Below are 13,746 nucleotides of genomic sequence, written 5' to 3'. Positions count from 1 at the left end.
TGTATTCATCATAAGTATGGAGGTACTAGACCTTCCAAGTTTGGGTTATGGGGGAACAGTGTGGAACTCGCGATCGCGATGTTGGTGTGTGCATGGTCGTTTTCTAAAGACGCAGAGGCGGGATTGTTCATGATGCAAACTGGGTGAATGGCATCAACCTCTGAAGAAGTCAACAGCGAGTCGCGATATATCATAGTAAATTTAAGCCATGACGAAAACCAGCTGTTGCATATAATATAATATAAATATGATGTGAGGGAATGATGAACTGGTAATTGACCAACTATACTACGTCCGAACCACGGCGGAGGACTTCAGAAGTTTCAGAGTTCGACATTTCACAGAAAAGTTTTGTAAAAGTCAGGAAGAAAGTACATAGTTGCGTCCAAGTCATGCCATATACTTATAGTCAGTTCAAGGATCAGACTGAATCCCATCATCATCATGCAGTCTAGAGTTTGGACTGCATCTATCGACGGCTTGCCTCCTGGAGTCCTACATATGCTAGACGGGCTGGTCACAGGTCCACAGTGGACTCACGCACGTGAAAGTCATTGGATCTATCACGTGCAGCAACAACGCGTTAATCTGTTTGTGTCAGTTTGGTCCTTGAGCTGGGGGCGTGTTTATGTTTATGTTTATGTTTATGAGCGACTGATCTTCTTTCCTTGATTCCACCACCACGTGCTTAGCTTATCTACCATCTGCCTATAATCTTGTGTTTTCTTATTAATGGCCGGAGCTTTCAGCGGTCACCTTTTGGATTCATACAATACGACAATGCAGCGGCCAGCACCAGGATTCGGCCAGCCTCAGTCAAGGGTTATTACCAGCGGCACGATGTCGTTCGATGCTTCGATGCATGGCAGCTTGGGATCAGCCAACTCTTTCTCTGATCACTCACTCCCTACGGATATGTCCGACGATACGGCCATCAAGATCGCCACGCTACAGGCTAAGCTAAACAAGAAACTTGGGCCGGAGTACATCTCACAGAGACCTGGTCCTGGAGGTGGACCTAAACTCACGTATGCGGAAGGGTGGAAAATCATTAACATTGCAAACGAGGTGTTTGGGTTCAATGGATGGAGTTCTCAAATTGTCAATATGACTACCGACTACATGGACTATAATGAGGAGTCCAAGAGGTGTAACGTCGGTGTTTCTTGCATCGTCCGTGTCACCCTCAGCTATGGTGTGTTTCACGAAGATGTGGGATATGGGGCAGCAGAGAATGCGAAGGGCAAAGCTCAGGCTATTGACAAGGTAATATTTATGCATTTGACAATTCAACTTATTCATTTTATTTTATTAGAGCAAGAAGGAAGCTGTGACTGATGCATTGAAACGAGCACTCCGCAACTTCGGATCGCTCCTTGGAAATTGTTTATATGACAAGTCATATACCCAAGAGATCACAAAGATTAAAGTCCCACCTGTAAGTACCCCTCATAGTGCCGCGAACGAACTAGAGCTCATTTGAGAATTCCGGCAAGGCAAAATTTGTCAAGTCCGAGCTATATCGTCGTCCAGAATTTGATGACACAAAACCTAACATAGCAGGCAATATTTCAGTGGCTGCACCTACTTCAGTACAGGCAGCACCACAAACGTCTGCGATTGCTCCAGATGCGAAAACGAACAACGTTGTGGTCAAGTCAGAGCCACCTCAGGGTGCAGAGGCCCCGATTACATATATCCCCCGACACTTACGACAGGAAATGGCTTCTGCTGCAAGTGGTTCCACAAGCGCTACCCCAAGCCGTAATGACCGAGCATCTGGGAATGGTCACGGCACTGCCAACGGCCTGAATACTCCTATCCATACACCAGTCCAACGAACGGGGAATGCGAATCGCGGGCAGTATAGGCAAACCGCCCCATCACTACTTGTTCAGCCTGAGCAACGACGTGTGTCTTTTACTGAACCTGCTGCAGAACCGCCGCCAGTGGACGAGGTCGAGCTACCAGTGGCTGATGAGACGTCATACAGTATTGACTCAGAAGACGACGAATTCTACGCCAACGTTGACCTCGGGGATGGTGATTTGGGGAGACCGATCAACTTCGAAGAGGGCATGGGCGGAGAGAGTGTTTCGGACGTGACTTTTGACCAGGGGGAAGCCGCTACATCTGGGAATCCTCGAGAACCCTCAAAGGCTCCCCAGGGAAATTCGGTACATGGACGGGAGATCTCTAGCTCTGGAAGAGGCGAAGTGACTGCTCCAGGAGGTCCTCGTTTTTCTCACTCGAACGCGCCGCGTTTCCAACCTGGTCCACCGGCTGCAAACACAGTACGTCATGGACTCGATGATGCAGGAGGTACATCTCCAGTGCCTCCGAGAACACACGAATCAAGCTCTTCCAGTGCATCAGCTTCCTCTTCAGAAGCTAGGCGTGGCACGCCATCCATCGGAGGGTTCCATTTTCCTCCGGGCATGGTGGGTATATTCTCCCTCTGGGGCAGGCTATTGCTCACATGAAAGATAGAATCTGGCTGCACAACAGTCCAAACCAACGGGGCCACCTCAACCTCCAAACTGGACGACGGGTTCTACTTCCAGCTCGTCCAACATTTCGGGCCTGAAACGTAAAGCCGACACCATCCAGTATGTAGTTCTTGATACTACCATAGGATTGTACCAGACTTACCCTTGAATTACAGAGCCTCTTCATCGTCATCCAGGCCTTTGCAAGGCCTTGGCCTCGCTCAGCAACAACAATCGGTCGCTGGAAACCCTAACGGAACTCGAAGACCTCTGGCAAACCTTGATGACAGCGCCGGCAGTGATATGAAACGACAAAAACGCTAGTATTCGCCCCTGTGTCCCAGAAGGAGTTTTTCACCACGTCTTACTTATGTCCCCCTTGTTTCAAGCATGTTTTCACGGACTTTTTATTCTATGCCGTCTGTCATTGTACAGCTACTCTGCACTTCGTTTCCGATTCTTTGCATTATTTTCATCCCAATCACACGCATGCATCCTAATACAATGTTCTTATATGGCACAGAGGGTCTCTTGTCTCCCAATCACGAATTTTGATCCCGAGTTTGCTGGTTACTGTTTTCTTGGTCTTGTTCCTGCGAGTTTCCGGGAGATGGTGCGTCAAACTGCAACTTCCACACCGGTAGCAGTCAGCTTCTATGTATTGCTGTTGAATTGCAACCTGCACTTGAGCACAGCACACTGCATTCAGCCGGGGGAGCAAACAGGTTGATCAATCGTAGGCGACGACAAACAATCATGTCTGCCGAGTCACAGCAGTACTTATTGAGTGTCAAGTATTAACCCACACTAGCAGTAAGTTATCAATTCCAAGAACGAGTTTACTAACGAATCCCTCGTGAGCCAGATAAACTTCCTAGATAACATTCTGATCAGTAAATCTTACTATTTTGCTAATCCAACGCGTCCGGTTGGAAGCGCTTGTTGCGCCTCGTCCTTGATCTCATTCCACCTGCCCTCATAAGTCGACAGCAGTTGCTCATACTCGTATTTTTGAATCAACAACACGGTCCTGACGACAGACCGCAGAACAGAAATGCCTGCAACCCATCCCACTTCGTCTGCCCCCTAAACTGCATCACGCGCCATCAGGTCTGATAGCGAGTCGTTCATGCTGACATAGTCATTGCGGAAACTCAACAAACCGAGGTCTAGTGCTGCGCCGCGAATCTGCGCCTATTAGATGTGGACTTTACCCCTTTGTCCGTCTGCGGCAATGCGATCCATTTCATCGTTCGCCGGGGCATATATCGGGTACCATACCGACGATTTACAGATAGTCATCTGTAGTGTGCGAGGATCGGCGAGTGACCCGGGGACACAAGTGTTGGTGGGAAATACTCACATGCTTCTGTGAAGCAACCATGATGGTAACATGATTTGAAGCGGTCCGTGAGACAGACGGACATTGAGAGATGAAGTGATAGCAGTAGAGAGTATCGATTACGGGGCTCAATGCGGTCAGCGAGGGATGCGAAAGGACATAGCTCTGGATGTGCCATGTGAGTGTCGTGGCACTTAATCCTCATATAAGGGACGCGTCCCTCAAAGCATTGGGTTTTGGTGAAAATTTAGAGCCAGTGTGTGTGCAGAGGGTGGTACCGTTACAGTACTTTGAAAATTGAACTGTATATGGCAAGTAGGCTGAAGTGGGGGTACATGATGCTGTTATAACTGCTGCGATGCCTCGCATGAGCTGGCAGTCTGAGCCACAGCTATGACGTTCTGTGTAGTATATTCCAAATCCGTTGGAATCGTGAGATTCGGGCTATACCAGGAGACTTGAGGCCGTAATGAAGACCCAAGGATCAAAAAGTGACTGATCAATTCAAAACCAATGCAAACCTTTTCCAATAGCAGCCTTCTTGGATCTAGTTATCCTTCGTCTCGTTCGGCCTGTGGCATTCTTTTACCAATTGTATATTTGCTAGCGTCAACATAATTTCGCCATCAATACATTTCATTAGTATCGACGACAGCCCTCACCTCCCGAAACTTTGGTTCTGCCTCGTCGATGTCCTGGAGGCCCTCTGGCATGCCGAAATGGACAGAGAACTCATTGGCACGGTCCAGCACGGACTTCTTGGTGTTATCTCTGACGCGCCCGCAAGTGTGAATCTCAAAGCCGCTAATGTGACTTCGCAGAAGATGAGCTGTTCGTTAGTGTATGGCCTGGGTGACCCGGGCTTGCTCACCCCGGGAAGGCCAGTCATATCGCAAGTCATTATATGGTCAGGGCTCTCATAAAAATGACAAGGTTCGCTCTGATGTCTTCTCATTTTTCTTCGCCAAAATCTGAAGGACCGTTCCCAATGTCATCAGCGCAAATCCAGAATCGACTGAATCATTTGTTGCTTGAGAGAAATGGTTCACCCCAGGTTCAAGCTCAAGGTCGTGCTCAATGCAGACCATAAAGTTATGCAATTTTTCCAGAACATTAGTGGTGGGGTATATACGTGTATGCAGCGTCGTGGGTATCCAGTCTAGCTTTCAGAAAGCGCGGGCTTGCGGCAAATTGCGAGGTACATGGGCGTGAACAGCTTCAAACAAATCATGAGCCCTCGATAGAAATCTACAAAAAGGTGCTTTAACTCACTTTGGTCTGACCGCCCTTCACAAGTGCATCGGCAGCGACCTTGAGGGATTCGCCAACATCATATGTGCCCTTAGGCAGAAGACCAAGCATCTCCATGAATTTGATTGCGGTGTGTGAAACGAGCTTTCCGCTCCAGCTCATCCGCCAAACAGTGAAGCAATCCCAAGCAGTCTGGGCCTTCCATATATCGCCCTCTAGTGGGTAATACCATGGAACTTCGTCAGGGCGTTCGGCGAGATCCTCTTCGTGCTCAATGGAGAAGCCGACCGTGACCATAGCTTCGCGGGCTTGCTTCAAGGGACGCATTTCTGGGATACCATTGCCAAACTCAATGGCATGTGCGAGTTCCTTGTGTGCAGGAATGGATGCATCCCACGTGTCAGTCATGCACCACTCATAGACGCCGAACTACAAACTAATAGTCAATATATTGAAATTCGGAGTCAAAAACGGATCATACCACTCCTCCAGGCTTCAGAACCTTCATGATTTCACCATACACACCCTCCCACGTAGGTGCATGGACAGTGGCTTCAATGGCGTACACTGGTGTCAAAGCCATTAGGATTCAATATTTTCTGAAAGGCTGCAAAAGCACCCACCAGCATCGAACGAGTTCTCTCCAAATTGTTCCGACAGCTTCATGAAATCACCTTTGGCGAAACTCACTTGTTTTTCAAGGCCAGCCTTCTTAGTGTACTTCCGAGCACGCTGAATCTGGAAATCGTTGTTGTTCAAGCCGACGATATTAACATCGGCGAAGCGAGCAATCTCGCGTGCAGGACCACCGACGCCGCACCCGACGTCCAGCACTCGCATGCCAGGGCGAAGTCCCATTTGTGCTGAGAGGTAGTGCTCATGGCGGGCCAAAGAGGCTACAAAAGCCTCGCCTTTATAGAACCGCGAGAAGTGGAAAGACTGAGCCCAGCCATACTCGTACAGCTCCGTCGCACCATCGTAGTAGCCTGTGTCTTCTGTCACTAAAGGCCATTCACAACAAAAATTATGAGGTAATACCGTTTACAACGTCAGTGTAGCTCTCAACACGGTTTTGATTGTCCGCTTCACCCTCCTTGCCAAGGTCCTTTTGCCAGAACTTGGTATAGTTCTCAACACGCGTCTCTTGACGTCCATCAGAATACTGAGTTGAAGTCATGTTGTCTGCAAGAAAAAGTTGCGTAAATATCGAACACTTCCAGTGGTCAAGGGACGAGCTTTCGTGACAAGAACAGATGGTGTTTAGACTTACTGGGAGGTGGGTTAAATAAATATGAAGAATGGACAGTAAACACTGAGCAGCCCACTTGGACAAAAGAAGCCTTGTAGAGTTTTTGTAGGTTCAAGTGCCGACAGCAGGCACTGCGCAAGCGCCCACATCAGCTCATTTTTTGTTCACGTGACTATTAACGTTGACTGCCGCCACTGCGCTGGTGGCACCGTGCAGAGTCCAGACTCAGTGTGCGCATAGACTTACTCAAAATCATTATCGTTGCTGTCATGCGCAACAGTACTATTAGGGCGATAGCACCAGCTATCAATACGTTGTAAGTGGTTGCATATATGGCCCATAATCTTTTCACCACCATTATATTTCTTGCCTACGAGAAGGAACAGCTTTCTTCCTTCATCTGTAAAGGTCTGGCTATTTCTTGCCAAGAACTCGCACAGCTGCATCTCATGATATCATGACCGCCCCTTCAATATGGAAAATTTACTGTCAGCTTGTGTCGGATGGATTTCTAAACTTCACACCAACATCCCTTGCCGCCGGCCTACCCGTCGCCTGGGACATGTCTAAACGTACTGGAGTTGATTATTCTCCCAAGAGACGGTCCGTCAAATTATCAGCCGACCTTTGATAACCTTTGATTCTCGCGAATGCTGCATCTTGATTCTTTCTGTCCGAGGCTATCATGATTAGTCACAATCACTCTCCCAGGCCAAGACTCAGCGATGTTCATTGCACGGTTGCCATCTGCTTCAGGAGATTGGGACTGGGTTCGTTTTGAATGGGTCGAGGACTGCCGGCAGACCTCCCAATGGCAAGTGTGGGCCAAACACATAAAAATGCAACTCTATGATGGCGATCTTGCTATGGCACATGGATAATGCCCCGTTACAGTCAAATCACTTGGGAGTCAGCTTCCCAGGACCCGGCATCGAAAGCATCTCAAACATATCCGTGGGCAATTCCAAGCAGTGGCCTACCAATGACTGGTAACATTATTTAAAACTCAAGGATAATAATAGAACCTGCTTACGATCGTACAGAGATCATGACCAGCCCGTCCTGAGAACTCCCCGAGGTCTTATGGACTTTCCGACGCTAATTTCCTTGCGCCCCGGGAGTCGGCACGTTTCAAATCCATGTGTCGAGGTACATAGGTTTGACTACTACTGGGCCTTTGGTTGATTGTCTGTCACAGGTTCGATTGTTTTCTTTGCGTAGTGTGCGAGTGTTATCAACATACGCTGTGCACTTGTGGGGGGGCTGGTGACGTATTCTCGCACCTAATAATATGATCTCGGGCCAACCTCGGGGTGGGACTGGAATATGTTTGGGCCATACATTGTTAACCGGGGTTAACTGACTTACCGTGTGTGGGATTCGGAGCCTGATGACATACCCCCATTCGATACCCATTCCATTCCTTGATCGTGGTTTACGTCGATAAAAGTGCTACAAACTGATGAACTTGGCGATGAGGACGAGACAGAACATGAGGCGTCTCCCTAGAAGGCTTACTATTCCCGAAAGGATGGTACTGACAGACAGAAGTTGGAGCCATAAGTTTAGACATACAAGCCGAATCTGCCGTGTCACACACTAGCTAGACTGGTATCAGCATACCCAATCATAGTACCCATGCTTTACAATTCTTTCCACTGACCTCTAAGTCTGCACCAAGTAGTTTCGTGTAAGTCTTGATGATTTGCTTGCTGATTGACTGCCATGGCGCCACTCACCAAAGTGCAATCTGGACCTGACAGCTGGCCAAACTCGACTCGTTGCTTAATATTCGTTGCTTAATTCTAGACAACCCTGCAAGGCCCGACGCCTGCCGCAGTGAGATAAGTAGCGCTCACTGTCTATAGGCATTTCAAGTATAATTTCGATCCCCACGATGGACCAGTCTCGTCTGCAACCTGCAACAACGTTCCAGGTATGATTTCACCTTTCCCTCGTGTCGGTTGAGATATGAATCAGGTCACCGTGTTCCAGGCTCGTGCAGCACAGCTTCTCAAGAAACTGAGCTGGCGTCCGCGCTTGGGAGGCAGCCGCTCAAAAGATAACATGTCCATCGATTTGACTGTCCCAGACAACGACCGCTCGCATATACCCTCTCCTGACGTTTCTCGCAAGCCAGACATATCCACTCCTAGGCTTGCAGGCTTGCGACTAGATGGTGCTTTCAATCCGACGGACACGGATGATTCATCCTCTAGCAATAGCCCTACCCGCCAATCAAGGCGCTACTCAGCTTGGGACGGCCTCACACAATCCTCTGCGAGCCCGGTGTTTGCGGGACATGGTCCCGCCCCGTCATTTTTGCGAGAGATGAAGGTCTCAAAGCATTCTTCTAATCAGCCTGATAGTGACGGGGAAAATGTCCTTGCTCCAGCACCATTCTTTTTGTGGGCAGGCGCCTCGAGCGATTGCCTTACACGTGTATCAAATGATGGCTTCCTACACTCAGCGACCCTGGGTAACGTGCCAGATATCACGGTCTTGGGAGACACATCTCCTGTGCCAGACAACTCGATGACGCAGTTGGACAGATCACAAACTCCCCGACAAACGGAGGGACTCGTTCCTTCCAACGAATCAATCACGAACATAGACACAACCAACTCATTTGTAGAAGCAGAACCCGCTCAAACACCTTTCACATCCGCTATCTTGGTTTCGCCTGCTCCACAGTCTTCACCCTCGTCCAGTATTCAGGGTCGTTGCTTGACTGAGACACAGCCAACGATACCACCTCCATTCCGCGTTGCCACCGAGCGTGGCCTTCGTCTTTCCCCTTCCATTATTTCAAGGCATCGTATGCCAATCTTGAATCTTCCAACTTTACCTGTGCCTACTCCCGCTCCAGAGCCCGCTGTGCGGCCAGTTGTGCGCCTTCAGCATGTGCCATCATTAAGTGTTCACGGACGGCCTGGTGTCGATCCAGAGCCGGACTCTGCTATCGAATATGAGGATGACGACGACATGGAGGATGACAACGAGGGTGATGGGGGCGAGGGTTTAAGAAATGAAGACTCGGAGCACCAGAGTGACGAGGATGGTGATGGGGAAGAAATGCTGAGTTTGGGTACAGGCCATTCTTTATCTCCTTCTCCGCTGCGAGAGTCCCAGACCCAAATAGTCGACTTGGCCCCTCCAGTTGCTGGTGATTCTTCTCGACCCTTTACCGAGTCATCTTTAGCAGGGGGGTCTACCCCCGCTCCCCACAATGCCGTTGATTATTTCTCGTCCAAGGCATATGGGAAGCTCCCGGACTTGACTCCGAGGCAGGACGCCTCTACACCTAAACCCTTCTCTCTGAAAACACCTCTCGGAGAGTCTATTAATGTTCGGCGACGAATAACACCTACGCCTTCGCTTTATCGTGTACAACCTTCCCTGGAGGTCAGCCGCGCACCCAGTCTGTATCGCGCGCCATCTCGCAGCATGATTGACCTGAGTGTGTCCCGGAAAGACTTGCGACTGAAACGCAAAAAGTCGCGCGACACAGTGCATTCGAATGCACCCTCCATCTCTGAAAACACCATTGAATCCGTGGAGAGCGATAACATGGACAACGTAATGGGAAGGCTTATGCGGCGCACATCCATGCCTACTTTCACCTCCACGTCGGACCCACCTCCGTATCCTTCATTTGACCCGCGCCCACCAAAGTGTGCACCTCCGTTCCAATTCCATGAAGACGAAGGTCGCGAGCGGTTACCCCCATATAGCAATTCGCTCTATCTCAGCGCTATTATGCCGCTCAAGATGGAGTTCAGCTCGCCCGGTGTTCAGGCAAAGGACAGAAAATGGAGGCGTGTGTTCTGCGAGCTTGAAGGGACGACACTCCGCGTGTACAAGTGTCCCCCCGGCGCTAGCGGGGCGGGCCTCATTGGCGAGTGGTGGGAGAGACGTGTCGGCGTGGGTGACTTAAGTAGTGGATATCACGTGCCGGTGCGGAAAGCGGACAAGAGCCCGGCGGCCCCTTCGAAAATTGCGGTCGATCAACCGGTTGCATCCCCGTCAAGTTCACCCCCTCCTACACCACACAGGCCGCGGAGCGAATCGCAATCATCAAGAGCTACGAACCAATCCACGGCACCTTCGACGTCGCGGGCCAATAGGAGGCTGTCCGGCGCCAGCTTCTTGACCCCGTGGCGGAACGGTGGCCCATCAAACGGACCGCAATCGCGAGGTAGGGGTATGTCATCTCCTGGAACAAACGGGGGCATGGAGCTGCTCCCAGTGAGCGAGCCGAACAGCCGTCGTAATTCTGTGTCTAGTTCGGCTTCGCAAGAGATGTCTTCACAGAGGACATCACCCCTGACACCACGAGCTCCGTCTCGCCTCAGCTTCCTTTCATCGAGGATGCAATTGCGGAGCGGCGATATACAAAAACCTGGGAAAGGCGATTTGATCCGTGCATATACCCTCCAGCACGCGGAGAGCGGCCTCGGGAATGATTACTTGAAGCGGAAGAACGTGATAAGGGTACGGCTGGAGGGGGAACAGTTTCTCTTGCAGGCAGCAGATGTGCCTTCCGTTGTGGAGTGGATAGAGGTGGGTTCTATATACGAATGAGGCGATTTAATGTTGACCGTGCATGCAGGGTTTCCAGGCGGGCACGAACATTTCACTTGACCTTGATCATCGTGTCATGCCAAAAGGACCAATGTTCCCGAGGTATGTTATTTTTTTTACTCGGTATTGTATGTTTCTCAAATGTATCTACAGGCGTCGACGGAGAAGAAATCGACGACCAGTAGATGAGAACACTCAGGCTAGTAATGGGAGAGTACTCCCTGCAGTGGTGCTATAATACCTTGTTCACTTGTTTCCTATGTTCGTATCTGCTTTGCTGTATTGGTACTTGTGTTACACTATGGCGTTGTATCGATATCATAGTATCCCTGTCGCTCTTGTTGATAGAGAAAGTTCTCACGGATTGTTTCCGTTTTGAGCCGAGGTTCGGTGTTTGCCTTGACACCACCGATCTGCTCATCCAGGTTGCTTGTTATCTGGATCCTTGGTGTTTTCCCTCATCGATATTCTCATTTTACCTTTTCTTTACCTGGTTCTGGCAGCCATCGTCAGCTGAACGACCATCCCTCTCCAAATCTTACACGCCGTTCAAAAAAACGCATCAAAAACCAATTCTGCAACGCCGAAAACGATCTTCCTTCTCGTGGTCATTTCGCCCGTTTTTTCTCCACATACCATCATCCTTCACGTCAAGCCCGACGTACTGAGCACATTCAGTTAGACCAGTCATGGCAGATTCGCAGACAGAGATCGATCTGGACTCGGTTATTGACCGCTTGTTGGAGGGTGAGTGGCTCGTGCTCTGACTCGTAGGCTCCTTGGAGAGCAGATTTCGGACCTTGAGGGACAAGGCAGTGGAAGGAAGGATCATAACGGGTCAGCGTTTGAGGTGGGCTAGCGCAATGCGGTGCACAATCACAGGCATGGGTGAAATGTGGGGCCGCGTGAGCACCACAGCAAGCAACCTTGAAAAAAAAACATGGGATGCATATGCACGCAGCAGCGCTCATAACTTCTGTCTATCTCTTAGATGGACCGCCCGTAATATGTTACGAAGCAGGTGTTAACCCAACTTTTGCATCCAGTGCGAGGCAACCGCCCAGGCAAACCTGTCCAACTACAAGAATACGAAATCAAATATCTCTGCACAAAAGCACGCGAGATATTCATAAATCAACCAATATTGCTTGAATTAGAGGCCCCCATAAAGATTTGCGGTCAGTGTCGCTCACATCCTTGTGTGTTTATCGGGATGACTCATTCGGGTCTGCCTTCGGCTAGGTGACATCCACGGTCAATATTATGACCTCCTCCGACTTTTCGAGTATGGCGGGTTCCCACCAGAAGCAAACTATCTTTTCCTCGGCGACTACGTCGATCGGGGGAAGCAGTCTCTCGAGACTATCTGTCTCCTCCTCGCCTACAAGATCAAGTACCCTGAAAACTTTTTCATTCTCCGGGGCAACCACGAATGTGCAAGTATAAACCGAATCTATGGTTTCTATGATGAATGTGAGCTGTGCTGCAACCCTTGATGATGGAACCCTGATAACATTGACAGGCAAACGGCGTTACAATATCAAATTATGGAAGACGTTTACGGATTGCTTTAATTGTCTCCCTATAGCTGCTATCATCGACGAAAAGATCTTCACAATGCACGGTGGTCTCAGCCCTGATCTTCAGTCCATGGAGCAAATACGGAGAGTGATGAGACCTACGGATGTTCCTGACACAGGTAGGTTTGCTGTGCATCTTACTTGAGTTTGAGTGTCTTACCCGACCAAGGTTTGCTATGTGATCTGCTATGGTCAGATCCCGACAAGGATATCACCGGGTGGTCGGAGAATGACCGAGGAGTATCGTTTACATTTGGACCCGACGTGGTCTCCCGATTTTTGCAGAAACATGACATGGATCTCATCTGTAGAGCTCATCAGGTATGCAGCGCTTTGCGGACGCGTCCGTGCGGACCCTAACTAGTGTGTCGCTGACTGACGTCGTGGAATTAGGTTGTTGAGGACGGTTATGAATTTTTTGCAAAGCGGCATTTGGTTACGTTATTCTCAGCGCCTAATTACTGCGGAGAATTCGATAACGCAGGTGCGATGATGAGTGTGGACGAAACCCTACTATGTTCCTTCCAGGTACGATACCAGCTATCCTGCATCTTCTTTGATTGAGTTTGACCTTAATATTCATATCCAGATCCTGAAGCCTGCCGAGAAGAAGGCCAAGTATCCGTACGGAGGGATGAACATGGGTCGACCAGTAACACCACCGCGTAAGCAGAAGAAGAAGGACAGCAAGATGGGCTGAGTCGAGCAGGGCCAGCCGTGCCTTCACTCATTCTCCGGCCATCGACATTCCCTCTTATCATTCTGTATTGTTCACTGCTGGTTGTAATTGTGCGGTTTACATTGGCGACAAGGCATACTGTGAAGGTGATCGTTGGGCTGATTTGTTGATGGTAACAAGATGGCTGAGAATGCGCGAGCTGCACTGTTGTACGGACGTCTTCTGGGTTGCGTGTGGAGGGAAAATTCATTGCAATTACGCCTCGCCATGTTACGATTCTTACATATCTATTCACTCATTGGACTAACCCACCCACGGTGCCCTGCCTGTCCATATTCTGTCCATCATGTTCCGTATTGTGCTACCTCGTGGCCTTCGTGTGCTATAGGTTTTTATGCGCATAGCTCATTCCGTATTGTGCTCCTAATGCTTCGCCGCAACTGCCAGATATTACGTATTTGTCTTTTCTTTTTTTTTTGTCACAGTAAACGTTGTCGTATATTATGAAATTCTGTACATACTCATTCTGACATTCTCCCTGATGCGTGGCGCTGAGCGGCTTTCCAAGGCCT

At 49.5% G+C, this 13,746-nt stretch overlaps 4 protein-coding genes across 4 annotated transcripts; 3 read left to right on the top strand and 1 right to left on the bottom strand.

The window, feature by feature from the left end:
* The first annotated feature begins 658 nt into the window (after positions 1 to 658).
* On the top strand, positions 659 to 3,300 carry BJ212DRAFT_685898 (Rad52/22 family double-strand break repair protein-domain-containing protein). Its single transcript, XM_041343815.1, has 5 exons — positions 659 to 1,266; positions 1,316 to 1,438; positions 1,497 to 2,441; positions 2,491 to 2,609; positions 2,666 to 3,300. The coding sequence occupies exons 1-5, from the start codon at positions 733 to 735 to the stop codon at positions 2,811 to 2,813; spliced, it is 1,869 nt and encodes a 622-aa protein (XP_041197573.1). The 5' UTR covers positions 659 to 732; the 3' UTR covers positions 2,814 to 3,300.
* Positions 3,301 to 4,990: 1,690 nt separating this feature from the next.
* Positions 4,991 to 6,259, bottom strand: BJ212DRAFT_1262363 (S-adenosyl-L-methionine-dependent methyltransferase; the record flags this gene model as incomplete). Its single annotated transcript, XM_041330257.1, has 5 exons — positions 4,991 to 5,047; positions 5,104 to 5,511; positions 5,564 to 5,649; positions 5,706 to 6,068; positions 6,121 to 6,259. The coding sequence occupies 5 exons, from the start codon at positions 6,257 to 6,259 to the stop codon at positions 4,991 to 4,993; spliced, it is 1,053 nt and encodes a 350-aa protein (XP_041197572.1).
* A 4,470-nt stretch (positions 6,260 to 10,729) lies between these two features.
* Positions 10,730 to 11,018, top strand: BJ212DRAFT_1233694 (uncharacterized protein; the record flags this gene model as incomplete). Its single annotated transcript, XM_041329517.1, has 2 exons — positions 10,730 to 10,894; positions 10,944 to 11,018. Coding segments are annotated over 2 exons (240 nt in total), but the record flags the coding sequence as incomplete, so codon positions are not given.
* Positions 11,019 to 11,604: 586 nt separating this feature from the next.
* Positions 11,605 to 13,195, top strand: BJ212DRAFT_1476387 (serine/threonine-protein phosphatase PP1; the record flags this gene model as incomplete). Its single annotated transcript, XM_041339367.1, has 7 exons — positions 11,605 to 11,662; positions 11,962 to 12,093; positions 12,158 to 12,388; positions 12,438 to 12,614; positions 12,665 to 12,816; positions 12,889 to 13,023; positions 13,085 to 13,195. The coding sequence occupies 7 exons, from the start codon at positions 11,605 to 11,607 to the stop codon at positions 13,193 to 13,195; spliced, it is 996 nt and encodes a 331-aa protein (XP_041197570.1).
* Between the last annotated feature and the right edge of the window lie 551 nt (positions 13,196 to 13,746).

This window comes from Suillus subaureus (assembly GCF_016647635.1).
Source record: "Suillus subaureus strain MN1 chromosome Unknown BJ212scaffold_4, whole genome shotgun sequence".
NCBI lineage: Eukaryota > Fungi > Basidiomycota > Agaricomycetes > Boletales > Suillaceae > Suillus > Suillus subaureus.
Note: the sequence above shows the minus strand (reverse complement) of the source record. Positions and strands in the feature narration are given on the sequence as shown.

Bases quoted from the DNA above. Each gene is read 5' to 3' on its own strand.
- BJ212DRAFT_685898 (XM_041343815.1), top strand. From the start codon at position 733: ATGGCCGGAGCTTTCAGCGGTCACCTTTTGGATTCATACAATACGACA. The intron at 1,267-1,315 runs GTAATATTTATG...TTATTTTATTAG, and splicing joins AAGCTCAGGCTATTGACAAG to AGCAAGAAGGAAGCTGTGAC. The intron at 2,610-2,665 runs GTATGTAGTTCT...CTTGAATTACAG, and splicing joins CGTAAAGCCGACACCATCCA to AGCCTCTTCATCGTCATCCA.